At 35.7% G+C, this 26749-nt stretch overlaps 1 protein-coding gene across 1 annotated transcript; it reads right to left on the reverse strand.

Moving 5' to 3' along the window:
• Nucleotides 1-2277: 2277 nt before the first annotated feature.
• LUM (lumican) lies at nt 2278-9897 on the reverse strand. Its single transcript, XM_072773043.1, has 3 exons — nt 9575-9897; nt 6259-7141; nt 2278-3102 (listed from the first exon to the last, which is right to left on the reverse strand). Exons 2-3 carry the CDS (start codon nt 7118-7120, stop codon nt 2948-2950), a joined length of 1017 nt encoding a protein of 338 aa, XP_072629144.1. The 5' UTR covers nt 7121-7141; nt 9575-9897; the 3' UTR covers nt 2278-2947.
• Nucleotides 9898-26749: the final 16852 nt, after the last annotated feature.

Consider the following 26749-nt stretch of genomic DNA (forward strand, 5'->3'; position numbering starts at 1 on the left):
AGTAAGGGGATGAGGAAAGAGCAGATAAAGAGAGCCTTCAATATCTTTTTTCCTCCATAGGGCTGTCACAATTAGTGAAGAAGCAAGTAGGAAACTTCTTTTCTCTAACTATACCCAGAATTGATGGGGAGCTGTTTCAAAATAGTATCTAACTGGTGCCTTCCCCAAATACTTCTTTCTTTCTTTTTCATTTTTTTTTTTAGATTTTATTTATTTATTCATGAGAGACAGAGAGAGAGAGAGAGAGAGAGAGGCAGAGACACAGGCAGAGGGAGAAGCAGGCTCCATGCCGGGAGCCCGATGTGGGACTTGATCCCAGGTCTCCAGGATCACACCCCGGGCTGCAGGCAGGCGCTAAACCACTGAGCCACCTGAGCTGCCCGATTTCCCCAAATACTTCCATGTAAAGTGTCACTGTGCTTAATTTGGTTCTTGTCAACCAACCACAACTACAAAGGAAATTGCTGTTTAAAAGTTATGGTTTTGGGAAGCCTGGGTGGCTCAGCAGTTGAGCGTCTGCCTTCAGCCCAGGGCCTGATCCTGGAGACTCGGGATCGAGTCCCATGTCAGGCTTCCTGCATGGAGCCTGCTTCTCCCTCTGCCTGTGTCTCTGCTTCTTTCTCTCTAAGTCTCTCATGAATAAATAAAAATCAAAAAATTAATTAATTAATTAATTAATGTTACGATTTTGCTTGGGGGGGGGCTTAAGATAACATATGACTTTGGATAGAGATAAATCAAAGACTTTTAAAGACTGCCAACTGATAAGATGTTTTCCCTAAATGATATAAAGACAAAATCCACTTAGGTCTATAACATTCTTTCTAAAAGAGAATTTATGACACATTCTCTACCACCTACTTGAGAGTAAGTTTCTAAAGACAATGGTGACTTTTTATAGATGGGGCCAGGAAAATTTATTTTTATTTCTTCTATATTGTAGTTTTATTAAGAAAAAAAAATAGATCTTAAGTTCATACCAAGAAATGGCCTGAGAGTACAGTCACAGGGTAAGGAACTTATCTTTATGTAGAAAAGACATGACGGTCAAAGATATGCAGTGTACTTTGTATCATATACACCTCATACATCTGCTGGTCAACTCAGTCTTAATGGATAATGGTCATTTGATGATATGGGTTATTTTACCATAAGGTAGAGTTCACTAAAAATATTCCGTTAAAACACACAATGCTTTAGATGTTTCCTTTGTTTTAGATGCAACTAAAGCTATATATGCATTCTGATGGGATAAGTATGTTTTTGATTACATAATATTTGGCTCTAGTTTACAATAAACTAGATAAAAGAGAAGTTATTTCTTATAAATTATTTGCCCTACTATTTCCCACTGCATATAAATCAGTAAACAGAAATGGAATAACATCATTAGGAATGGAAATAATGTTAAATATCCAAGGAAGTTAAGAGACTTAAGATTTCTGATATTGTGATTTACACAAAATACACATTTGGTCATTCAGATGACCGTGATTCTTTGTCTGTGATTCTTGGTTCACAGTTCCTAAAATATTTGATATTTCCTTTGATAAGAACAATAAAGTTGTCTTGTGATGATAATGATATGACTTTTGTGTAACAAAGCCTTCAGAAAAACCCAAAATGATGGGGTTCAGAGAACTTTTGGATTGATGAATTTTTGGAGTTTTGGGGAGAGTGTGTACCTGAAAAGGGCATGGAAGCTCTGTGCCCTTCCCACATATTCTGCCCCGTGCACTTCTTCCATCTAGCTGTTCCCGTGTTATATCGTTGTATAATAAACTGATAATCTAGTGAGTAGACAGAGTTCCTGAGTTCTGTGAGCCTCTCTAGCAAATTAATTGTAGCCAAGGAGGGGGTCATAGGAACCTCTGGTTTATAGCCAGTTGGTCAGAAGTCCAGGCAACAAACTGGACTTTTCACTGGCATTGGAAGCCCAAGGGTGTGGGGAGTCTTGTAGATTGAACCCTTAACCTGTGAAATCTGACACTACTTCTAGGTAGATAGTGTTAGAATTGAGTTGAATTGTAGGACACCTACCTAGTTGGTGTCCAGAGGATTGCTTAGTGGCAATTTCAAAATTGGGATCTGCACACTTTTAAGTACGTATTCTAAGAGGTGTTTTAAAGCTGTTTGCAAATGGATGCTAGATGCAGACAATTTATTTAGTGGAAATTCTATTTAACATGACTAAAATATTGCAGACAAGATATTTTTAAAATTCTAATCTAGTTTTCTATATATGAGAGAGATGAATTTCACAAAAAAACACAGTGATGCCATTTGCTATGTTTTATTTTGCTATGAGCTTGTTAAACATAACATGCAAATGATTAAAAAGGAACATACACATGACTTAGAGTGAAAAATAATTCTAGAAAAGAGAAGTTTCACTAGGTAACTATATAATTCTTAATACTAAAAATATTGCTCTAAGTGTATGTGGCTTCATGAATTTGGTCTAGTATTTTGCAAAATCATCAGTCTTAAAATTTACCACCTATTTTTCAGTTAAGCAAATCTGAACATTGAAATTTGAGATCATTTGGTTCAAGATATTAAATATTCATATGTGTGTAGCCCATGCTGTTTGGCATATTAAGTTAAGATTCAGGAGTTATAATCCTTGGCTGACTTCCATTCAACCAAGACTTTGCACATCATTTGACAGTAGAGATGGAGAAAACACTAAATTTACAAATAAAGCATAAGTTTGTTGTCTCTGTGTGTCTATGTCTGTGCTTGTGATGAAATAGGCCTGCCTTTCATCTTATCTTAAAAAAAAAGTAGTAAAATGTTTACAAAACATTTCCCTCAGAATCTGAAATTCATGAAACTAATAAAGTGACCCAAAAAATTGAATACTATGAAAACTGACACACACAAAAACATAAACCATAAAATGTTGCTCCAGGGTACACCTCAATGGAATTGGAATTAGTAGATGTTAATTAACAGTGATTTCATTTGCAACACGTAGACATTCGTACATATCAGGTGGCAGACTGGTGTGGGTAAGACGGTTGCCATCCAGACGCAAATGTTTAATCTTGGAGTAGGATAATGGTCCAAGGATCTTACAGAAGCTCTTTACCTCAAACTCTGCAAATTAAATAATAGAAATGTTAATTATTCTTTTGGTACATGGGCTTGAAACGATCACTTAAAAAATGCTCAAATCCATAATAATATATATTCGGACTCCTTCCCACTTTTGATGTATCTCTGAATTTGGAACGGCTAAGGGAGTATTCCAGGCTACCAAGCAACACAGCAATATTTAGCAAAGAATACTTATGATAGGTCAGGACGTTCGGTGGACTTTTTGAAAGAACAGAACTTACTAATTATAAGTTCTGCATTTAGAAATACTTGATTTTAGAAAAACATTCAATTAATGTGTCCTATTATCTAAGCACTCTTTTTGAAATCTTTTGTCTAGCTCAAAGAAACCTAAGATTGGTGCTGTTGTATGAGCAACCTCACCAATATAAGCATCTTGGGGTTCTGGATCTTAAAATAAGAGGGGTTAACTAGATGACCTCTGAAGAGTGTTCCAACAACCACACTTCATGACAATAATTCAGAACTCCAAAACAAACACCAAATCACAAAGTATCCATGATTGGTGCTCATGTCCTTTTCTTTCGTGGGGGGAAAAAAAGCTGCTACAAATGAACAACCAACTTAGTTCTGAGTAGAAAGGAAGGCTGTTCTTAAATTTTATGTTCTACATGTGTACATAGAAACTGTCTATGTCTGATCACATCTAGTTCCGATTAATCTTATCTGGTCCCCTATAGCGTTATTTTCTTTCATTCCCAAATTCTAGTAAACGATGACTTCAGTGGAGCCTAATACACTGCTCTCTTGTCCTCTAAGATGTTGTCTTTAGGGATGCCTGGGTGGCTTAGCAGTTGAGCACTTGCCTTTGGCTCAGGAGGTGATCCCAGAGTCCCGGGATCGAGTCCCACTTCGGGTTTCCTGCATGGAGCCTGCTTCTCCCTCTGCCTATGTCTCTACCTCTCTCTGTGTCTGTCATGAATAAGTAAATAAAATCTTAAAAAAAAAAAAGATGTTGTCTTTACATAACTCATCAGTCAAATTTCAGGGATCTTGTGGCACCTATCTCTGAAAAAACATGGTACAACAGAAAAAACATGGGATGATATTAGTTTTCTATGTCTGCCCTTTATCATTAGAGTGACTTTGGAACATTTATCTGATCTTCTTATTAGATATAACATATCTATCAATTGTGTTACACGAAGATTGAAGTGATTAAGATATGTTAGGCACCTCACACACACTTAATATGTGCTGAATAATTATTGATGTCCTTTTAATTTTGCCCTCTTTTCCAAATTACTTTACATTAGGAAAACCCATGACTAGTCCAGTGCTTAAAGTTGCAAGTTTAAAATATGGTAAATACTCGTTGGCTATATATTTTCTAATATTAGAGAAATATTAAGGGACTCTTTTTATCTTAAGAGAATATGGATGATGATATACATAATTTTTATGTAGTAAAGTAAGGGGAATTGAAGACATACATGCAAAGTCAAACAACAAGAATATCTGAAGAGTATATATATAAATGTCAAGGATAAAGAAGGAATAAAAGTAACTAACCAATCTTTTTCAAATGACTATGTGTGTCAGGCAGTGTGGTTTCAAGCTCAGCTTGGCACTGAGTGACTATTGGTGTTCCTTCCATAGACCACCTTGCCCATCTCCTTTTCTCCTCTTCCTTCCTGTATTCATACTGGTTTTTATACCTTCAAATGTCCCTGCATCTGTCTCTCTCCCCTTTCTTGTCTCAGAGTATGAGCTTGAACCACTCATGTGGCTAACCTCCACCAACCAAATCCAACAGGTTTTTTTCAGCCCTTCAACATCTTAAATCCTGTTAGCATTTTGGGTTGTCTGAGTTATCCTTCCTCCTAACCACAAATGTTTATAATGTGGGACCATATATTGCCACACAGTGAATTTTTCACTGAAAATGGGTGTAAGGGTTCAGCTGTGATAGCTTTACTCTGCATTGTATGACAAGCAAGCTTTCCAGACATGAGAAAGAATATATGGGAGTTCAGAGCTGGCAATCATGGTCTCCTTCTTGAGAACACCACTACCCTACCAGGAGTTACACAAAATTGTCTCAGAATTACAAAGTGTCATACTAATAAGTCGTTTTAGTTTTTTTGGATAGAAATGTCAATATCTTTATCCAATATGACAAAAGAGCCAACTTTCATGGTATAAAGATGTTCAATTTCAATAGATTACTTTGTAGACATGGTTTTATGACTAAATCAATGTTTCCCACCTGACTTTTTATTTAGACAACTTTGTCCATGAACCATAGGTTTTCTCTTCTGCCACCCTTTGTTAAAACTAAGGTGGAGGATGGTGAATTATAGTTTTCCACCTGAATCTGTATGGCTTATATTGAAAAATGTCCCAGAAGATGAGAAGAATACATAAACAGACCACATGGATCGGGTCTAATTCGCACCAAGAAGGTAAATACAAAATAAACCATGGCAACAAGCTAAATGAGAAACTATGGAAAAGTCAAGTGTTTTATATACAACACTTATAAAAGGGGAACTTTAATACTATTAAAATAAATTCCAAATCATCATCCTATTCTTTTCCTCCTGAATCTTCCTGGCCATCTTCATAAAAATACTGTGAAGACCACACACACCATAACACAGATGACAGGGGTAGGTGATGGTCAGTGATAGCAGAGCAATATGTTGAGTCACAAGCAACTATGTCAGAGGAGATCATGAGTACATGGGAGCTGCTCTGGAGGTAAGCAGGAGGGATATGTGGAAGCCTCTGCTGACTGTGCCTCCTCTACACTTGTTTGTTCCTCCCTCAGCTAGACCTTGCCAAGAAATAAATGTAGGGCTTAAATCTAAATCCTGACAGGGGCAAATAATAACAAATAGGTACTGAGAGAGAACACAGCAGGATTCATTAGCCCAAAATATTGAATTTGAAGAAATACGTGTTTACACTCTGTGAGCTCAATGGTTGCTTATCTGGGCATTCCAAAGAAAGGCTAGACATTGGAAAAATAACTGAGCTAGAATTCTTCTATATTTGAATTACAGAGATATTTTGTTGGCATTTTCATTCATATTCTTTAATGGAGCCAGAGACAATATTTACGTTGCACAGCTTACGCATTTAAAAGCTTGAGGAAGCACCAGTCAAGCACAGGCACAGCCTTCTACTTACTTTCGAGTTCATTGACCTCCAGGTAATAGTTTTCAAGGTTCTCATTGACAGTCGGTATGTTTTTAAGCTTATTGTAGGAGAGATCCAGCTCCAGCAGGGATGATACATTAAAAGAATTTCCAGGTACTCCACTATCCGCCAGTTCATTATGAGATAAACGCAGATACTGCAGTCCATTAAAACGCTTGAAATACTCATCAGGGATGTTGCTGATCTTATTGTTGTCCAAGTAGAGAGTCAGAAGAGATGCTGGGAGACCAGAAGGCAGTTTGGCCATCTGATTGTAGCTCAAGTCAAGGTACTCGAGGGACTTAAGACCTTTAAAAGCAGCTGACACAGTATCCTCTTTCAGCTGATTGTGTTGAAGGTGGACAAAGGTCAGGTTTACCAGTCCATCGAAGGAGCCCAGCTTCTGGATCTTGTTGTGTGTAAGCTGCAGGTCCACCAGAGATTTGGGAAGCGGGCCCACAGACTCCGTCAGGTTGTTGTGATTTATATGCAGCTTCTTCAGTTGTTTCAGTTTAGAGAAAATTCTTCCTTTAATCTTGGAATTTTCTAGAAGGTTATGATCCAGAATGAGCCACTGCAGGTCAGTTACGTTTTCAAAGGCCTTTTCATCAATATGGTCGATCTGGTTATTCCTAAGGTAAAGATACTTGATTCCAGGAGGCACCATTGGTACACTTTTCAATTTCAGCTCATCGCAGTACATGGCTGATGGGTAGCTTTCAGGGCAGTTACATTCTGGTGCACAGTTTGGTGATGACAGCCCATAAATCGGTAGGGAGAAATCGTAATCATAGTACTGGCCGCTGGCACCACCAATTAATGCCAAGAGTAGAGTAAACACACCTAGATTCATTTTTGGCAAATGCTTTGAATCCTAAATAAAGTGGAAACATATTACACAATAGCATATTTTCAGGAAAAGGATATTGGCTTTGCAATGTTAAATGCATTAGCAAATGTGTACTTTATTATTTTCTAGTACTTTTTTAGAGCCTCTAATGAAGTCCTTCTAACTTTAATAAGTATCACAAGAAGGATGTGTGGGTACAACTTCTGGTGTGGTGAACAGGGTTCAGGTCAGACTGCATACACATGCGCCCCCTTCTGGGCAAGTCAGGCCCAATTGTCCAGTCAATCTCTCTAGGTCTTTCTGTAATTAAATGCCTTCCTACAACAGGTTTCTGGGTGGTGCGCACTGGCCACCATGTTAGTACACTGCTTCGGAGCATCCTTCAAAACTGGACGAATGAAAATGAAAAGACGACTGTAAACTGCACCCTGTACCCCACCATTCACCATCATTAAAATGTCTCTTTAAGAAGACCCTTATGGGAAACATGGGCAATCTATGGTTTTGCCTGGAGGAAAGCTGTTCTTATGTATGTGTGTGTGAGAGGGGGCACATTTCTTTAAAAATGTCTGGATATTGTTGGTTCTGAGGTGGAGGAACGGAATTCTTGGTGGGGTGGGTGTGTGCTTATTATTTTGACTTTCTTTAGCATCCCAGATGTTTAGGCACACTACACAACTGTGTTCCAAAATTAATATTTAGTACATTAGTTTTAGAAAGTACTTTTTACTAATCAGGGAAATGTCACAGATTCTGAAAAACAAAAAACAAAAAACAAAAAACAAAACAAAACAAAACTTAAACCTATAATGAGATCCAGCTGGTAAAGAAATATATTATTTTCAAGTTTTGAATTAAGGTTTTCCTTTCTCAATAACTCACAAGTTCTCTGCCTTCTTCATGCCACAATTTAAGAAGGCATGGCTCACTTAGCTGGATTTTAGTGCCCTCACAGCATGGAAGAGGGAAAGAGGTGGAATTAAGGACAGTCTGCATTTAACAGTGGCATTAGGAACCATGTAGGAAAGGACAAAATTGAGAGTATAATTAAAAATGGGTTGTAACAGTGATCTTCATATGAACATGTTTCTTAAGTAAGGCTCAATAAAATACGTTTCAATTGCTTGGGGGAAGTACAGGGTTAGCAATTTAGGTAGAAATTTGGACTTTTGTAGAGTGGAGAGTTATGGCTGTGGTGGGGAGGGGGTAGGGGGTAACTCTGGGAGGGAAATCACAATGTGAGGCAGGATCCACATTCCACTAGCTACCATAAAATAATATATCTTCTTTTGAGAAATAGGGTACAAGCCTTGGTGTCTAGGAGGTTTGGGATAAATAGGATTTTTTGCCATTAGAAATGGAGTTTTCTTTGCTTCTATTTGAAATTATAAGCACTTTATTTTAGCAGATGAAACCCTCAAAAAATTGTTAGAATCACTATGATAACTGACATAATGTAACATGCAGCCGGATCCTTGGCAAATTATTCCCTAAGACAAGGATGGCGTCATTTAATTTAGTTGACAGGACTTGGCCATGAGAACAATTACATAGTGTTAATGTAATTATAGGTTATAATTTATAAGCTATAATATGTTAATGTTGTAAAGATTTGTCTTGCTTCATTAAAATCTTCCACCTTATTTTAAATTGAGTATACACTAACCTAGTCATGGTCACTATAATATGAGTATTGAATTATGATGAAAAAAATGCTTCCATACTTTCTGGCAAAGGAAAAACAAGGGCTCTAAATTCAAAGAGAGTTTGTGACCATATAATGACTCCACTATGAAGCAAAAGAGCACTTTGCTTTCTCCCAGTTTTTTCCAAATACCTGTGGCTATGGAGGAAATGCTTTTCTCAAAAAGTAAATCGTCTTTCCCAGAATTTCTTTAAAACATGCTTTTTTTTCCCCCTCAAGACATACATCCAGAAAATAAATTGATAAAATTAACAAAACAGAAATAAGTAATTCCTAAGTGTCTGAGTTTTTTAGCTCACATTTTATAATAACATGTTTACTGTAAATTGTAACAAGTTACAACACATTTATCGCAGAATATTTTTGAATACTACTGGAAATGGCCCTCCTTGGCTCCAAAATTAGGTTCTAACAATACTAACATATATACCTAATTAGCATAAAATAACAAACCTTTTAATTGCCAAACTTCTTTACTATGTCTCGTTTAAATACTTTCTCATTGCATTTCTGAAGCTTTGTATATAGCTTCCTTTGCCAAGCAATGCAGTGTATACCTTATAAAATTTATCTCACATCCATAAATCATGGAAAGCAAGTTTAGCAAAATGTGAAAGTAAAGTCTCAAAACTGTGGATTTGCTGTTGAATAGCAACTGGCAAAGTTGCTCTGGAATTTTTTCTGTTCCTATTACAATAAACACTGTCCCAAACATTCAGCATCCCCAGTGCTATAGTTAAAACAGCACTTACCTTCTGTCTTGACACTGCTTTCGTTAATTCTTAAAGCAGATGCACTATGGACAAGAATCCACCAATATATGCTGTGAACTCTGTCAGGACGGAACTGGCTGCCAGATTCTTAGTGATACAAGAGCTGAAGGGGGGGAAACCCAGCCCAGTCACGCCAGTCTCTGCATGGAGTTATGTCACTGTGGGGATCTTGTGGGGTGGCATGTGAGCATTCTGCTCTCTAACGAAGTGCAGGTGGACGTGGGGAGGAAGGACTGCCCAGCTCATTCCCTATGGAATGGGAGAGAGATTCATGCTTAACTAGTCCAAATACTCTAGCTTTTAACCAAGAATGGAGTCCTGCTGCAAAGGAAGACCTCCACTGTGGGAGCATTTCTCTGGCAAAGAAAGCTCTTTCCCTCTGTAGCTGGGGCAACATGAGGTGCTATTCTCTCATTCAACTCTCAGGTTTATCTAAATGTCTCCTGAATCATACACAGAACAAAGAATTTCAGGAAAATGCAAATGGGTCCTCAGAGCAATTGAATCTTTTCTGGCTCATTCCTCTTGAAGTTTATACTGATTTACTGGGACTACCTTAATTCGGGGGCAGGGAGGTGACTTAATGTCAATTGCCAAAATATGAAAAAATGCTTCGTTCACATTCTGACATAAAAGGTAAATATCAACATTTCCAGTCTATTTCTCATGTTAAGGGGATTCATTTTATGTGATTCAGATCTGGAATCAATCAGCAATGTCCTGCCTGTTTCTTATTTTGTGGATTTAATTTAGGAATTCATCCAAAACCTTACTTGGGGATGGTATTCTATAGCTTAATGCCAAAAAACATAAAAGAACATGAAAAAAATGTACACTAAAAATATCACAAGGCAGTAATCTTTCACTCTCTCGTTGCATGCTAGCAATATTTTGTTTTTCCAAAACTAGAAGTTATGCAAAGTTGTAATCTCCCAAAGGCCTGGTTTGATATGTCTTTAATTGTTAGTTCCTGATGCATGCTTTTTGCAAATGAAGGATATACTCAATTCTTGTCTGTTTCATGTTGTGATTGTATCAGCTGTATTTATAGGATTTACTTTTCCTCCAAAATTCTCCTTGTGTTTACAGGAACTCTTAGAATCAGATATTTTAGCATAAATTGCCACAATGTAAGATTTTTCCATTCTAAAATAACTTAAATATGTCATTTTTAGTTAAGAGACCTGTGGAAAGTTAATTTTCCTGACCACTAATGCATTTGCCTGAAAAATTAATATTAGAATAAGTGCCTTTTTTTTTGGTCATGGAGCTGTTAAAAAAACAAAAGATAATCTTGAAAATAACTCATAGAATTGTAAAGTGAGTCATAGCATAATATTTCATTACTATTATTTTAAGAACATTATAGAAAGGCCTCAGTTTTATAACAAAGTGAATAAACTTAGAAGAAATCAGAAAAAAAAGACAAATAGACCAATTTCAAATAATTAAGTGGTTCATTGTAAGAAGATATTCAAACAATTCTGAGCATTAACTTTGAGTCATTCAAATTCTATAATCTGAGATTTTCTTTGAAAAATTCTAGCTATCTATTCCTAGGACTTTTCTTTATGAAACAATAAATGTGTTACAGCATCTGCAGTAGAGTTTCCATGCATTAAATTATATTTACCTCATTGTGAAGTTGATACTATCAACATATACTTTTTTAATAAAACCTGTTCCTTGAGAACAATATTGGATGTTGCAAATTTTAAAGCATATTTCTTGAGTCCATTAGAAAGAAAGAAATCAGTGTTTATAGTGTATTTTATCTCATTTTTTATTCTCTGAATTTTCACATATTTTTTACTTTAAGTTTTATGCTTTAAAATTGACCTAAGTATTATTATCACATTTTCAGAGGCATTAATGGAGACTCAGAAGGTCTAAATAATTTACTAAAAGGCACCTAAAGAGTAAATGGAGGAACAAAATCTTGAAATATTTATCCATTAAGAATTGGTGGACAGGATAGAGCTAAGACAAGTTGGTTAATTGAAATCAGTTTAAAATATTTCACAGGCAGTACTATCATCAATTGAGAGCTAAAATATCAACCAGGCAATGGTCTCTAAAAGGCAAAAAAAAAAAAAAAAAAAAAAAAAAAAAACCTAATCAGTAGTTTCTGTCCTTGCACATCACACACATGCAGACACACACCGACATTCACACTTCAGACCTGGGTGAGACACAAGCTCTCTACCCCAGCAAATGAGTCAGTTCATCTGTGACAATAGATTTTGGAGGTTTAATCAATATCCATCCATGTTCAAAGGCTTGAGTTGCTGCTTCAGCCAGCCCACTGCACTCCTCTATGACCTGAGACCACTAAGGATGATGGGGAACATTATGACCCTTTCAACTACTTCATTCTGAATCCAGCCCTGCATTTCTCACAGCCCCCCGGGCTCACCTCAACTTGCCTGTTCCCTTTGTCAAAACCATTCCAATGGCAGATTCTGTTTGTCCCAAGCTAGCCGGTGATCTCTGCAAGTCAGTCCTGGAGTAAAAGAGTGAAGAGCTCAGACTTTGTGGAAAGATATACATTTAGAAAGCTAAGCAAATTATCAGGAGTAAAAATTTATTTTTTTAAAAAGTGATCCTGAAAAAAAAAAGAGTGATCCTGGTAGCTTCAGCATTTTCATCTTTAAAATGGGTATGATAAAGTCGGTAGGAAAACTTATGAGCATCAGACACCACTTGTATGATGCTATTGGTATAGGGCTTGGCATGCTACAATGTGGGAGGATACGTTCTAAGCCCCCCACTGGGTGCCTGAAACCTCAGATAGTACCAAGTCCTATATATATAATGCTATGTTTTCTTAGACACACATCCTTATGATAAAGTTTAATTTATAAATTATGCACCGTAAGATAATAACAATAACTAATAATAATATAGAATAATTTTAAACCCTATAATATACTGCAAGTTAGTGAATGCACTCTCTCTCTCTTTCTGAAGATATCTTCTTGTACTGTACCTACCTGCCTCCTTGCAATGATATGAAATGGTGCAATGCCTTCGTGATGAAATCAAGCAGAGTGAATGAAGTGGGCAGTTGACTATGAGTAACTGAAACCATGGAAAGCAAAGCAAAACCACAACGGGGGGGGGGGGGCAACTGTGTTAAGTGATTGATGCATTGAAATGCTTCATATCATATAGTTATTATTAATTATTTTTAACAGAGTCTAGAGAACCACAGATTTGGAACAAGTCTCAGAAATCATCAAATTGATGGATATTGTTAAACAAATTTCCCAAGTTCTAAGCAGGTCTTTTTTTCCCCGTTTTCTTTCCATGTGAATGGAAAAGGAAATACCTTACCCAAACTGTGTGACAGTGCTTTCCCTTGGGATTGGATGGATGGTATCGCCCATTGCCCCACACTCTCTATATAGTGATATATGACTGTGCATCATACACAAGTGAAATCTTCCAAAAACGTAGAATATGATGAAATATAATGATGATTCCCTGTTAGTAGAGGAGGAGGAGGTGCTTTTTCCATTATTTTATACATTGGGGTTTAAAACTTCATTTTTTTTTCTTATTGCAAATTTCATAAAAGTAGTTTGTTTTAGCACATTCGGAGAATACTTACGTGGAAAAGGATGAAAATAAATATCCTAACCCAGAGATGATCATCTTTTAATGATTTTTTTTCTTATGGTGTTAGTATATACAGACAAAGACTCATAGACACCTTGGTTTTCACAGAAGTGTTATACCATTATTCTTGTAGTTCTGTATCCCTTTCCACGAAGCCGTAGGTTATGGTTATCTTTCTATATCAATAAATATTATTGTCTAATGCCATTAACTATGTGAAATCCCATCATACACATGCACCATAATGTAGTTACTTTTTAATAATACAACAACCACTTGCTTTCTCCTATTATTTGCATACTATCACATACAATGGAGTTCTATTCTTCACATTGGCCGTACCTATTCTGTCTACTTCACTTATCTCAATAGGTACATCTTATTTTATTTTATTTTATTTTATTTTATTTTATTTTTATTTTATAGATTTTATTTATTTATTCATGAGAGACACAGAGAGAGAGAGGCAGAGACACAGGCAGAGGGAGAAACAGTTGCCATACAGGGAGCCCAATGTGGGACTCGATGCCGGAATCCCAGGATCACGCCCTGAGCTGAAGGCAGATGCTCAACCACTGAGCCACCCAGGGGTCCCCAATAGGTACATTTTAAATGAAAATTCCTTTTATGGTAAGTGGCTTTTTTTTAAATCAGAACCATAAATGAATGGACTTGCATTTTTTCTCCTTTCATATCAATCCTACTATCTTTATCAATTTTAGCGTTTCTTACAAGCCACGGAACTATATCCTTCATCTTCACAATCTTTACACTCATATGGATGTATATTTTTAAACTGATTCTACAATTCTTCCATTTGTCTTGGCATCTTACATGGACATATTTTTAAATAATCAGTAATAAGGTTTATTATACTTTTGCATTAATTCACTTGCATTATAAAATTGATATACATGAATGGTATAGCATGCTGAAACATTTCACAGCATATTGGGATATGAGTTTAAATGCAAAATAATCCCTCACTCAACCAACTCTCCAACCTCACTCCTTTGTTATTTAGATTTTATCATTTCAAATATTTCAAATGTGTCCCATATACATGACTGAATTTCATTTCCCTTCCTCTCTATGTTTCTCTTATCCTGTATGTTCTGCATTTTTCACCTAAAATACTTATTTTGTCTTATTAATGTTTCCTGTAGTTACAGAGCATGGCATTGTAGGGGTATATCAAAACTTACGTTTTTCCCAATAGTGAGTGATTCAGTGCTTTCAGTATTTTTTTTTTTTTTGCTTTCAGTATTTTTTTTGTTTGTTGTTTTGATTATTTCATTACTATGGCACACAATAGTATATTTAGCAAATTTTGTGCACTCATATGATAGTGCACAAGATATTTTTGCAAAACAAGACCACAAAGTATAATTTCTTCTTTTTCTTGATTTGATTTGTGTAGACACCAGGGAAATTTAAGGATTATAAAATAATGATTTGTTGGACAATAAGTTACAGCTTATTGTTATAGCAGGTATAATAAAAAAAAATAGCAGGAACATAGTATTGTTTTTGAGAACAAGTGGAATTAATTTCCGAAAATGTATTTATAGTCGAAATCTACTACCATAGAAAATTCTAGAAAGTACAAAAATACACAAACAGAATGTCTATTAGCCATCAGAATGACATCATCACATGTCATGTAGCTCTGGAAAAACTCTGCTTTTCACTTCAGAGAGAATCAAAGTGAAAAATGTAAATCACATCTTAATATTATAAGAATATTTTTTAAAAAGAATAATTTTTACATTATAGACTCTGAAAAAGCAACACTTTGAACACTGCTGCTCTAGACCTGTTAATTGCTGGCTTGTAGTCATTTAGGTCTCAGCCTCCTCAGAAAGGTTTTGAATCACCAAAATGGAAGCAGTCTCTGAGCCTCATCCACTTATTCTCTATCACTTTAGAATAATATAGTTTCTTGTCACTTACCAATTTCTGGGATTATTTTTAGATTTTTAATTTATTTTTTAGCAGCATATAACTTTGATCTTCCAGACTGTCACTTCCAGAAGAGCAAGACTTTATCTGTCCCTTAGACACAAGTCTTCCAAATATATTTACTTAATGAATGAAATATCTTCCCAGAATATTTCTTGTTGTTCTCAACCTATTTTTTGGATGGATTTTCATACATAGTTTTTGTTATATTAAAACCAATACTATTGGATTTGAATGAGATCAGGTGAGGTGAGATTGACAGCTTTTAAAGTACTGTGTTTTGACATGGAAGGATAGATTTTTAGCATTCATCTAAGTGGTTTATTTTATGAGCAAATATCTAACTTTTAACTGAATCTGTATGGTATTAACTTTTGAAAACCCTATGCCATGAAAAAAATCATGGTAGAAAATTTAGAATAGTTTCTTTTAAGTCTTTTCTCCAGGTACAGTTTTCTCCAGATTACCTTGTTCCATCAATGCAATCAGGCCTAGAAGTTAAGATTTTATGTTGAGCAGTGCTGATGTGGATTCCAATTTTGCTGTATAGGATAATCAAGAAAGAGTTAAACTTCTCTGTATTTTGCATGAAAGCAGGTAAAGCACAATAAATATGCCCATGACGTCATAGGTCCTTTTCAAAGTTCAAAATCCAAGTCTAGAATTGTCTATGACAGACGCAAGCCACTGTGTGTGTGAAGCATGTCTGACAGATGTTATGATTTTATGTATGTCTAGTATTACATGTATCATGATCACACATATTTAATTGGATTTCAGTGGAGTGAAATAGGAAGCATAAGGATCATTTCAAATATGAAACCAAAAAGGGTATCAACCTTGTATTATAAAAAAAAATGAAAAAATGATGACATTAGGCGTCCTGCCTTCTTCTACTCCCAGGAAGCTGTGTGAGTATATTTGTTTTTGTGGAGTATATTCTACTTATGAAGAATACTATACAGGTATTTGTTGTGATCTTGGGCAATCCCCTTAGCCTCATCTTTATTTTTTTTTTAACTTTTATTTATTTATGATAGTCACACACACAGAGAGAGAGAGAGAGAGAGAGAGAGGCAGAGACATAGGCAGAGGGAGAAGCAGGCTCCATGCACCGGGAGCCTGACGTGGGATTCAATCCCAGGTCTCCAGGATCGCGCCCTGGACCAAAGGCAGGCGCCAAACCGCTGCGCCACCCAGGGATCCCTCATCTTTAAAATAAGAGTGGTCATGGTACCTCGCTCAGAAATCTTGTTCATGAGCTTACATGAGTTATTATATGTAGGGAACTATTCTGAGAGTTTTCCATACCCTAAGCACTCAATAAATGTTAGTTATTATTACTGTTACAGGGATCCACTGCTTTCAGGATGCATGAAAACAAGTGACATGGAAAGTGGTACATTGAATGAGAGCGGTCAATTCTCTGAATTTCCCAGAAATCTTTATTTCTATCTCTTCTGTTGTCTGCTCTGGAACTAACTCTGTGTACATCAACTCTTCAAACCTCATTTTGCCACATTTGTAAAACAGGATTAATTCTCTTCATCATTGGGATGTTAAGAAGATCAAAGGAGTCAATACTTTCAAGTACTTAGAACCTTGTAAACAATGAGGCAATTTATCTTTGTAAACTAAATATGAAACCAGGCTTAATATTCACAAATGCTTAATATTCATACTAATATTTATTTAAACAACACTTAAAAATAAATAATAACTACAAGTTCTCATAAGTGTCATAAAATAAAATAATGGGATGCAGTGAAAGAGAATGCAGCATGGGAAAGCAGAGAAAGCATCCTCATGAATGAAATCATATTTAAACTGGGTAGGAAAAGGTAAAGAAGTAGAAGAAAAAGTGTACAGAGGTTTTAGAATATTTGAATGAGGGCTGACAGTTAAAGCTTGGTGGTTAAGTGGCATGCAGATCAGGATGGGACATGCAATGATGGCCAGTTCACGTAGGTCATCATAGTCCCTACCAGGCACTATAGATTTTCATTCACGTGGTTTGGGATGCTAGCAATTGTTTGTAATGAATAGAATCATTAGAAGAAGCAGCGAGGCCAGATGGGACACAGCAGCTTTGGTCTAGGAAGGAAGCAAAGATGGTGGCTTGAACTAGAGAGGCAGCAATGGAAATGGCTAGAATTTGGTATATACCATGGCAATGCAATCAGGGAATGAGTTAACTGCATAAAAATATTCCCTTCTAATTTCTATAGCTGTGATCTAATTAAGAACTTTAAAGATTGTAAAAAAATCTTATGGAGCTACTTCCCAACATGTGATTCAAATTAAAATCAAATCTATAAAGAATCTCTAACACAGTTTTAAAAATTCTGATTTGGTCCTTGAAGGGAAACCAAATCATTCATTCATCAGTCCACACATAAAAGTCCATTAAGACTTAGGTACATTATGACACTAGAGACCCACTTGTCTTTAAGAAGCGCAAAGTTTAGGTGGAAGAGATGCAAATAAACATGCAATTGTGATACCATGTGGCAATTCTATAGGAGGAAAACAAGAACTACCATTTTATAGAGCATTAGCACCAACTGTAATTTATTGAAGAAGTTTTTACATCACAAAATGAAAATCAAGACAAGGCTTCATAGTGAAGGATGAGCTGGGTTTAGCCAAGGGAAGAACACAAGTCCAGGCACAGGGAAAGCTTTTATTTTTTATTTATTTATTTTTTCAGGGAAAGCTTTTAAATGGTGCAAAGGAATAGAAGAAATTATACTTTTGGAAATCAACTGGCTCTCAATGGCTGAATTCATGAATAGAATATCTGTAAATACATATAAAATAAAAAATAAACCCCTTTTTTCTTCTAATTAACTTTATAATGGTTCAGAACACATCATTTTCCAAAGAGCTAAATTAAGTGAAGATTTAACTATGTGTAAATAACATATAAGATTAAAAATATTTTGGGCTTAACCTATTTGTAAATAAATATCTACTAGGAGTCCAGTAGGCATATCCTCATAAAACTACAAAGCTTTGAAGACTCAACTAATCCTAAAGTATATTTTTTTAGTACTAACGTCATGTGGCATGTTTTGAAAATGACATAACGTTGACTCATTATAAAATAGGTTCCACTAAAAACAAATAGACTTTTAACAGCAAATGGAATGAGTACTCATTATTTTCATATTGAAAGCCTTAGTCCCCAAATTTAACATGTACCTTTCATTACAAATATCCTTCTCCATTGTATTTGCAAGGAAATGATTGACCTAAAAGATTAAGTACTCTAAGTTTAAGTTTAATATACTTTTGATAATACACATTTTCCAGGGTTATATGGTTTACCCTAAGCTTCAGAAGGAAATTTCAGAAAATAGTTCTGAGGTTTTAAAATACAAGTTGAAATTGACTTATTCATAAACCACAACAATTTTTTATGATAATTATTTCAATATTGAAAATTCCAGTGTGCTTCTAAGCTTTCCCTATATATATATATATATATATATTTTTTTTTTTTTTTTTTGGATAGTCACTCAAAGCTGTTATACTCCAATCCATACCCAGTTTCTTCCTTTGCACAACAATGAAATTACCATGATGTCAATAAAAGTCTTTCTAAAGTTTCCAAAAAGAAAATATGTCAAGGTACATTATGGTAATCTTGGCAGTGATTAGTTGGTTTAAATATTTTTTTAAAGACGTGTTTTTGGTTCCTTTAGTTAGTCGGCCATAACTCAAATTTTGAAATAAAGCAATGATAATTAAAGTTGGTTGTTGTTTGAAGCCATTAGAGGAACTTTAAAAAATATAAATTCCTAAGAAATTTCCCTTGGAGATTCTGAATAAGTGTGTGTAACTGAGAAATCTACATTTTTTAACAGGCACCAAAAGTGATTTGCAGAATCAGATGGAAGTGAGTAAATTCTGTTCTATTCTTTCTTCTGTTTTTGTTTCTCCATGTAGTAGAAGATTCCATTACCGAAGTTTTTATTTATTCATTCCTCTACTTTTAATTTTTTGGAGAGTAGCAGATCTCATCATTCTAAGTTTGGAGGCCTTAGGCTAATGTCAGACAAGAAGAAACCCTACTTTGTACTATTAAAATTGTCTTCTCCTAAGGATCTCAGATCCGAATGCCTTATCTCTTTATTATTATTATTACTTAATTATTGCAGAATAGTTGACATACAATTGTCAACTATACTGTGAAACTGTACACTGCTTTCAGGTGTACAACACAGTGATTTGACAATTCTATACATTACTCAGTGCTCATTACGAAAAGGGTAATCACAATGTGTCCCCATACAATGTTTTGCAATATCATCAGTTATGTTCCCTATGCTGTTACTTTTCAGCTCCATGGCTTATTTAGTTTATAACTGGAAGATTGTACCTCTTAATCCTCTTAATCTACTTCAGCCACCTCCTACCAACCTCACTCTGGCAACCACCAGTTTGTTCTTTGCATTTAAGAGTCTGTGGGTTGTTTTGTTGTTGTTGTTGTTGTTTATTCATTTGTTTTATTTTTTATATTTCACATATAAGTGAGATTAGATGGTATTTGTCTTTCTCTTGGCATAATATCCTGTAGGTCCATCTGTGTTGTTGCAAATGGCAAGATCTCATTCTTTCTTATGGCTGAGTAATATTCCAGTGTGTGCATACCACATTTTTATCCACTCTTCTATTGATGAACACTTGCATTGTCAAATGCGTGATTTCTTATGATCTTCATCACTAAAGAGTCCCTTTATAACTTATGTGCTTTTGCAATTATATGGAGATGATGTCTCTGCTTTTTTTAAACAGAAACATATATGACTCCAATGGAAAAAAATCAGGGTTAAACAGAACGACCCCACAGGGGAAGTAGAGATGAGTTCAGTGTAAGCTGCTCCCTCATGCCTTTTATTCTGTCCACAAATAATGCAAATTGGAGGAAATGATATTTCAAACTCAGTGTCTTCAGGAATATTCTTGTTGGTCTGGCATGGACTCAGGGAAATATGGAAGCTACCTTGACGTCTACCTCTGAAGTCTCAGAGCATCCATTCATCTTATGCTTGCTGAAAATTAATGCACTTTATTTAGTTGTACAAAGAAAATTGGGATATTATTTTTTCCATTTTTTGTTTAACCTTCCTTAACTAACACTGAGTGGCAGGAAGTTTGAATTGACAAACTGACATTTTATTAATTTCTATTTATTTAAATAATCTCTTTCACTTCAGTTTGTCCCTTTGGCCTGCCAGAATTTAACTCCCTCATTATTATCTTCCACAGGATGGAATCTGGGTGTGAGGGAGGTTTAATACATCTCCCAGGGGTCAGGGGACTGAGGTCACAAAGGAGTGGCTGCTGGGACCTATATGATGGACTTTTTGCTCTTCTTAGCACCTTCATTGTTTGACTTTTGCACCCGGACATCATGGCTCCTGAGTCTGTGGCCTCTTATCTCTGAGGTCAGTCAAGTACTCATCAATCCTCCATGATGATTCATCTCACACCACCTCTGACTGACTTTAAGAAACTCCCTGGGGTTTGGCTGTGACTCTCAAAAAAATCCCTGCTTGGATGGTTGACTCTGCAGTAACAGAACCAAGGTCAAAGTGACTGGAATATAGTGAGGGGGGAGGGGGGAGAAGGGACAGAGACGAAATCCATTAGTTTCCCCATGGTGATATAAAAAATTGGCACAAATTTAGTGGCTTAAAATAGCACAAGCTTATTACCTTTCTGTTCTGGAGCTCAGAAATCCAACATGAGTTTCACTGGGTTAAAGTCAGGGTGTTTGCAAAGCTCTATCCCTTTAGGAGACTCTCAGGGACAATTCATTTCCTGGCCTTTTCCATCTTCTAGAGACACCCACATCCTTTGTCTCTTAAAAACACCATCTTCAAAGCCATCGATGGCCATCTGGGTCTTTTTCAACACATCACTCTGACACTGACTCTTCTGCTTGCTTCTTCTACTCTTAGGACCCTGTAATTACATTAGGTTCATCAAAATAATCCAGGAAAACCTCCCTGCTTTAAGTCAGCTGAGTAGTGTCCTTAATTCCATCAACTACTTCAACTCCTCATTGCTACGTAATGGAACATATTCACAACTTCTGGGAATTAGAATGCAGATGTCTTTGAGAAGCCTCTAGTCTGCCTGTAACAGTTTTCCCAAACATTATGTGGAACTACAGATTCACTTAAATAAAATCCTCAAAGATATTTAATTGGAAGAAACTCTCCTCGTTAGATCTATGACTTCTAAAATGTTTGAGAATCTTTCAAAAATCAATTAGAGCCATGTCACATAGTATCTCCTAATTTATACTCTAACATTAAAGAAGCAGACTTCTTTATTTTTAAGCTTTTATTATCCAGTCAGGAAGGTGAGTTGGGATGTGATCTTTAGTAGAGTAATTCAGCTGTGATGTTGCCAAACTGTGAATTTAATTTTCCTTTGGAAGCCAGGGAAAATAAAATTATAATGAATTTATTCTGGGTCTGGTTAATGTCCTTTCTGGGAATAGACTTTGGAGTAAGTTAAAAAGTACACTGAGAAATTTGCTTGTGGGTATGCGGGTTGTCTTCCCAGAAGTGATGCTGTACACTAGACTGGGCAACCAGAAGAGGGAGGGAGAGAGGGAATGCTTGCAAGTCTGCATTTGTTTCTGTGATCGTCATGATCATGACTCAGAGTGGAATCCCTAAATAAATCATCTCATTTGCCACTTTGGAGAAAAAGAAGATGATGAGTATCTAAATAGAAAAACAGTTGTGCAGTTGTACTTGATCATGGATCCCAACCATTGAACACTTCTCCAAATTTCTCCCCCCCCCCCAATTACTAATACCATTTTGTCCATGAGCTTTATCAGGATTTTTATTAATGCTGTCTTTCCTCTTCACCCCTTTTGCTGCCTAACTTCCCAATTATATTTCCTTTTACTGCTTCTCCAATCACTTTGTGATAAATGCAGGCAATTGTCATCATTCTATGAATTATATATAATGCATATATCTATGCATTTGGTATATATGCTGTCCACACAGATGGAGACTAAAAAGAAAAGGAAATACACAAAGAATTGGGGTGTACCATGACTTTTAGATTCATGACTTTGATTTTATTAACTTTTATATATGATTCATGCTTAAATCCATTATGATCTATAGAATATTTTATAGTATATATTTGGGTGACATTAAAAAACAAAAACAAAAAAGAGGTAAAGTAAGCATTCCTTGAATATAGTTAACATGTGGTTTAATTTGATCCCTATGCCTCCCTTCCTCAATTTCAAAGATTACTTTCTTCATAAAAATCTCAAAAGTAAGGTAGTCGTGGCCAAGTGGTTAAGGCGATGGACTTGAAAAATATCTCAAAAATGGAAAGGCAAAAGTAATATTGGGAAATGAGTCGGAATTTGAACACAAATGAGATTCTATAGTCTCCCCTTCCACCAATACACAAATCGTCCCAATTGAAGTCATAAAAGAAATCATCATATCATGCAGATTGGTCTAAACCACCAGGTCTAATGGGGTCTCTCTACACATGCTGTACACTGTATCCCATGTCTTATTTATTTTATAACTGCAAGTTTATGCCTCTCATTCCTTTTCCCCTATTTTATCCGTTCCCCCAACTATCCCCCCTCTGACAACCACCAGATTGTTTTCTATATCTGAGTCAGTTTCATGTTTTGTTTTGTTTGTTCATTTGTTTTGTGTTTTAGATTCCACATATAATGAAATCATATGGTATTTGTCTTTGGCTTGGTTCACTTAGCATCATACCTACAAGTGTCATTCCTGTTGTCCCAAATGGCAAAGTTTCATTCTCCTTTTATGGCTGAGTAATATTGCATTGCATTTCTATGCCACCTGTTCCATGAATGGATAACCATTCATCTATTGATGGATCCTTGGGCTGCATCCATATCTTAACCATTGTAAATAACCATTGCCAAAAATATAGGGTGCATTTATCTTTTCAAACTAGTGTGTCTGTTTTCAGATAAATATCCAGAAGTGAAATTGCTGGATGTATATTGTAGGGCTATTTTTAATCGTTTGAGGAATCTTCGTACTGTTTTCCATAGTGGCTACACCATATCGTGTTCCCACCATCAGGGCACAAGTGTTCCCTTTTCTCCATATCTTCACCAGCACTAGCAATTTCTTGTTTTTGTTTTTTGTTTGTTTGTTTGTTTTTGGTACTAGCCATTCTGACAGGTAAGAAGTGATATCTCACTGTGGTTTTAATTTGTATTTCTCTGAAGCCTAGTGATGTTGAACATTTTTTCATGAGTCTGTTGGACATTTCTATGCCTTTTTTGGAGAAATGTCTATTGAGGTCTCCTGCCTATTTTTTAATTGGATTGTTTGGGGTTTGTTTTTTTTTAATATTAAGCTGAGGTTTTCTTTATGGTAATGATAGCCAGAAAAAAAAAAAAAACAGTCTACCATTCTTGACAAATATAAGGATGCTCATCAATTATCATGTTAGTGATTTACAATATAGAAAGTCCTTTTGTGTGTATTATTTGAACGGATCCTTATTAAAACCCAGTAAAATACAATTTAATAAACCCATAATAAAGATTAAAAAAGCAGGCCTCAGAAACAAGATGCCTGCCTCCAAATTTCATGACTTCTCACCTCTACCATCCCTGAAATAGGTAATATTGACTCTCATATTTTCTCTATTCCCTTGGGTACAATTCTCTCACCAGCCCCGTCCGCCACACCCAATTCAACTCAATCTTTCCCACACCTGGCACATATGAGCCTTGGGCCTCATTCTTAGCATGCTGGCTGCCAGGCTCCTGTTGCTCTTTCATTCCATCAGAACACCTACCACAGGCTGCCTTTTGTTTATTTTTCTACTTATTTTGTGTGTCTGTGCTCAAGTCTCTCCCCAGAATGAGATCATATTTGTTTTTTACATGGTCGTTTTCACTCTAGTGTCTCCAGCATCTATGGCAATGTTCTGCTCAGTCAGAGTGCAAATAATGGTTGAATGAATGAACAATACGTGAAAATCATGGTTTAATCTATTTGTAGTAAAAATATTATTCTATATCCCAAAGGATTCTGAACTCTATTAGGAATCTGTTGAATATCTTTGAAGAATTAAACCATAGTTTAGACAGGCTAAGGATTTTGTGAGGTCTCCCAAATGGCTGGGAGATAGCAGAACTTGCCCTCACTTCCCAGGTCCTGTCATGAAAGTGTTCAGGTCTGGCTCTTTTGCATTCCAGCAGTCCCTCAAAACTTCTACTTTTCAAATATTATGTATTTTTAAAATATTAATACTCTGAATGCCACAGATTTAAGTGTCTCATTGCCAATTGAACACATACTGTCAACACTAATGCTGCATGTAAATCATAGAATATAGGACTTGAGAACAGGAGATGGTGTTGGTTCTTTCACTAAAACTGGGTTTTTTTAGTAAGTTGTACATGTGTGTATGTGTTTTCCCCAGGAATCATTTAACTGCTTTGGGCTTTATAATATTTATTATTCTAATGAAGTTAGTAAAGTATAACTAGGTAGGAAACAAGAACAGCAAAAACAAGAGTAAACAGAGAAAATTGGTTATCACTTTGAATCTATGAAATGATACTAATTTGAAAAACATTTGTTCATCGGCAAAATGTACTGAAATGTTTATAACTATTGATCTAGTAATCCCTGTCTCTGGATATCAAAACATTAAGTGATTTATAATTAGCACAATGTTTTTCAACACTATATAATGATAGAAAGTTGGAAGAAATTACAGGTGAGAGGAGTACAAGCATGGATAAATGACCAAAGGGTAAAATCACATAATGAAATATTATGGAACATTATTGAAATACTCTCATTCTATGTAAAGAAGTAGAAATATTTCTATTTAAGTAAATCAGTAAGAGAGCACCACAGAAGTTCATCATTTTTATTTACAATGATGGAACGGTTTGCACTTTCATCAGCATGCATACTAACAATAAAGCAAATCAAATTGAAATCATCGAAACAATCATCTCCTGGACCTAAGATTCCTTTTAGCTTTAGTATCACAGTGTTGCACAACTTAATATCAAAATAATTGTTTTACCAAGAGGCAATGTAAAATTCCTAATGATGAGTAAAAACTCCTAAATGCAGACACGGGAGTCATTATTTTGTAGTTTCTTTTTGTAATTACAATCTAATTCTCCATTTTATGTTTTTATTCTTTCCCCAGCAATAAATAAAGCAGACAATTTGCCTTTTAAGCTTATGTGAACATTTTGGATAAAGTCTTGAAAACTTTTAATTTAATTTTTACATTTTGACAATCATGGTGATTTTATAAAATGAACTTGTACTTTCGGATTTACATTTGAGAAAAGATAAACTAAAAAAATTAGAGTTGCATATTCTACAAATTTCATCATGCTTTCAAACCATGTGACAAGTACTGCGATATATTTCATCAAGCATATCTCTCCTCATTTTTATGCTTATATTTATTTTGAAAAAAATACTCTGCGTATTCAGAAATTATGACCTCACCTCAAAAACAATTGTTGATTTTAAATAGATGTATATTCTGAAACCAAAGAAGGCTTTTCAGACATTATGCCAAATGTAAACAGAGGCAAACCTTAAATAAATTCTGGCTCGGTTTGCAAAAAGGTGGCTGTTTTAAACTTCATTGACTCTGATTTTCCATTTCACCAGTAACAACACTTTACAGGTCCTGATGACTGTCCCCTAAGTTATCTAATGCACCAACATTGACAGAACCCAGTACTACAGATGTGGTTTTCTTACATTTTGCTTGCCGAAAATAACGTGGTGCTTCCACAACTGCAGTTTTCTGGGCTCAGAACCCAACCCAGAGAATTTCCTTTGGTTTTGTTAATTTGGTCCAGCTGTTGAAATAAAATTGGTTTGCCTGCCTGTCTTCCTTCCTTCCTTCCTTCCTTCCTTCCTTCCTTCCTTCCTTCCTTCCTTCCTTCCTTCTTTTCTTCCTTGCTTCCTCTCTTCCTTCCTCCTCTCTCTCTCTCTTTCTCCAATCATTCTTTGGACACTTAGGCAAAATAAAAGTAACCTTGTTGAAAGGAGTGGATTTTTCAGGATCAGAAATGTTCCTAGCACACACCAATTTTATAATGGATAGATCTGCGGGTATTGTGTCATCTTGAATTTATTTTTTCCCTTCTAGTATCCAGGTTACTCCCTCAGATTCCTTTGGCAGAAGCCCTCTTACAACACATCTCTATTCACTGGACTTTCCTCTGGAACGCTCCAAATTAAGGAAAAAGAGATAAAGAAAAGCAGCTAGTTTGCCCAGTTTTGAGCAGTAATTTCAAAATTTCTGAGCAGTAAGTTGCAGGGTAAGTAGAGAGACCAGCTAAATAGCCTCCTTTGTTCAGGAGCGCATGCATTTATTTAAGCATTCATTCATTATTCTATGTTCTTGGCATATAGAAACGAATAAGACAGACAAGGTCCCTGCTCTCAAGGAGTTTATCTATTGGGGGATAAAAAGACAGTACCGTAAACAAGATAATCTGAGAAATTAGTTTGAGTACTATGAAAA

This window comes from Canis lupus, chromosome 13 (assembly GCF_048164855.1).
Source record: "Canis lupus baileyi chromosome 13, mCanLup2.hap1, whole genome shotgun sequence".
Lineage (NCBI taxonomy): Eukaryota > Metazoa > Chordata > Mammalia > Carnivora > Canidae > Canis > Canis lupus.

Bases quoted from the DNA above. Each gene is read 5' to 3' on its own strand.
- LUM (XM_072773043.1), bottom strand. From the start codon at position 7,120: ATGAATCTAGGTGTGTTTACTCTACTCTTGGCATTAATTGGTGGTGCC. The intron at 3,103-6,258 runs GTAAGTAGAAGG...TTTAATTTGCAG, and splicing joins GGAGGTCAATGAACTCGAAA to AGTTTGAGGTAAAGAGCTTC.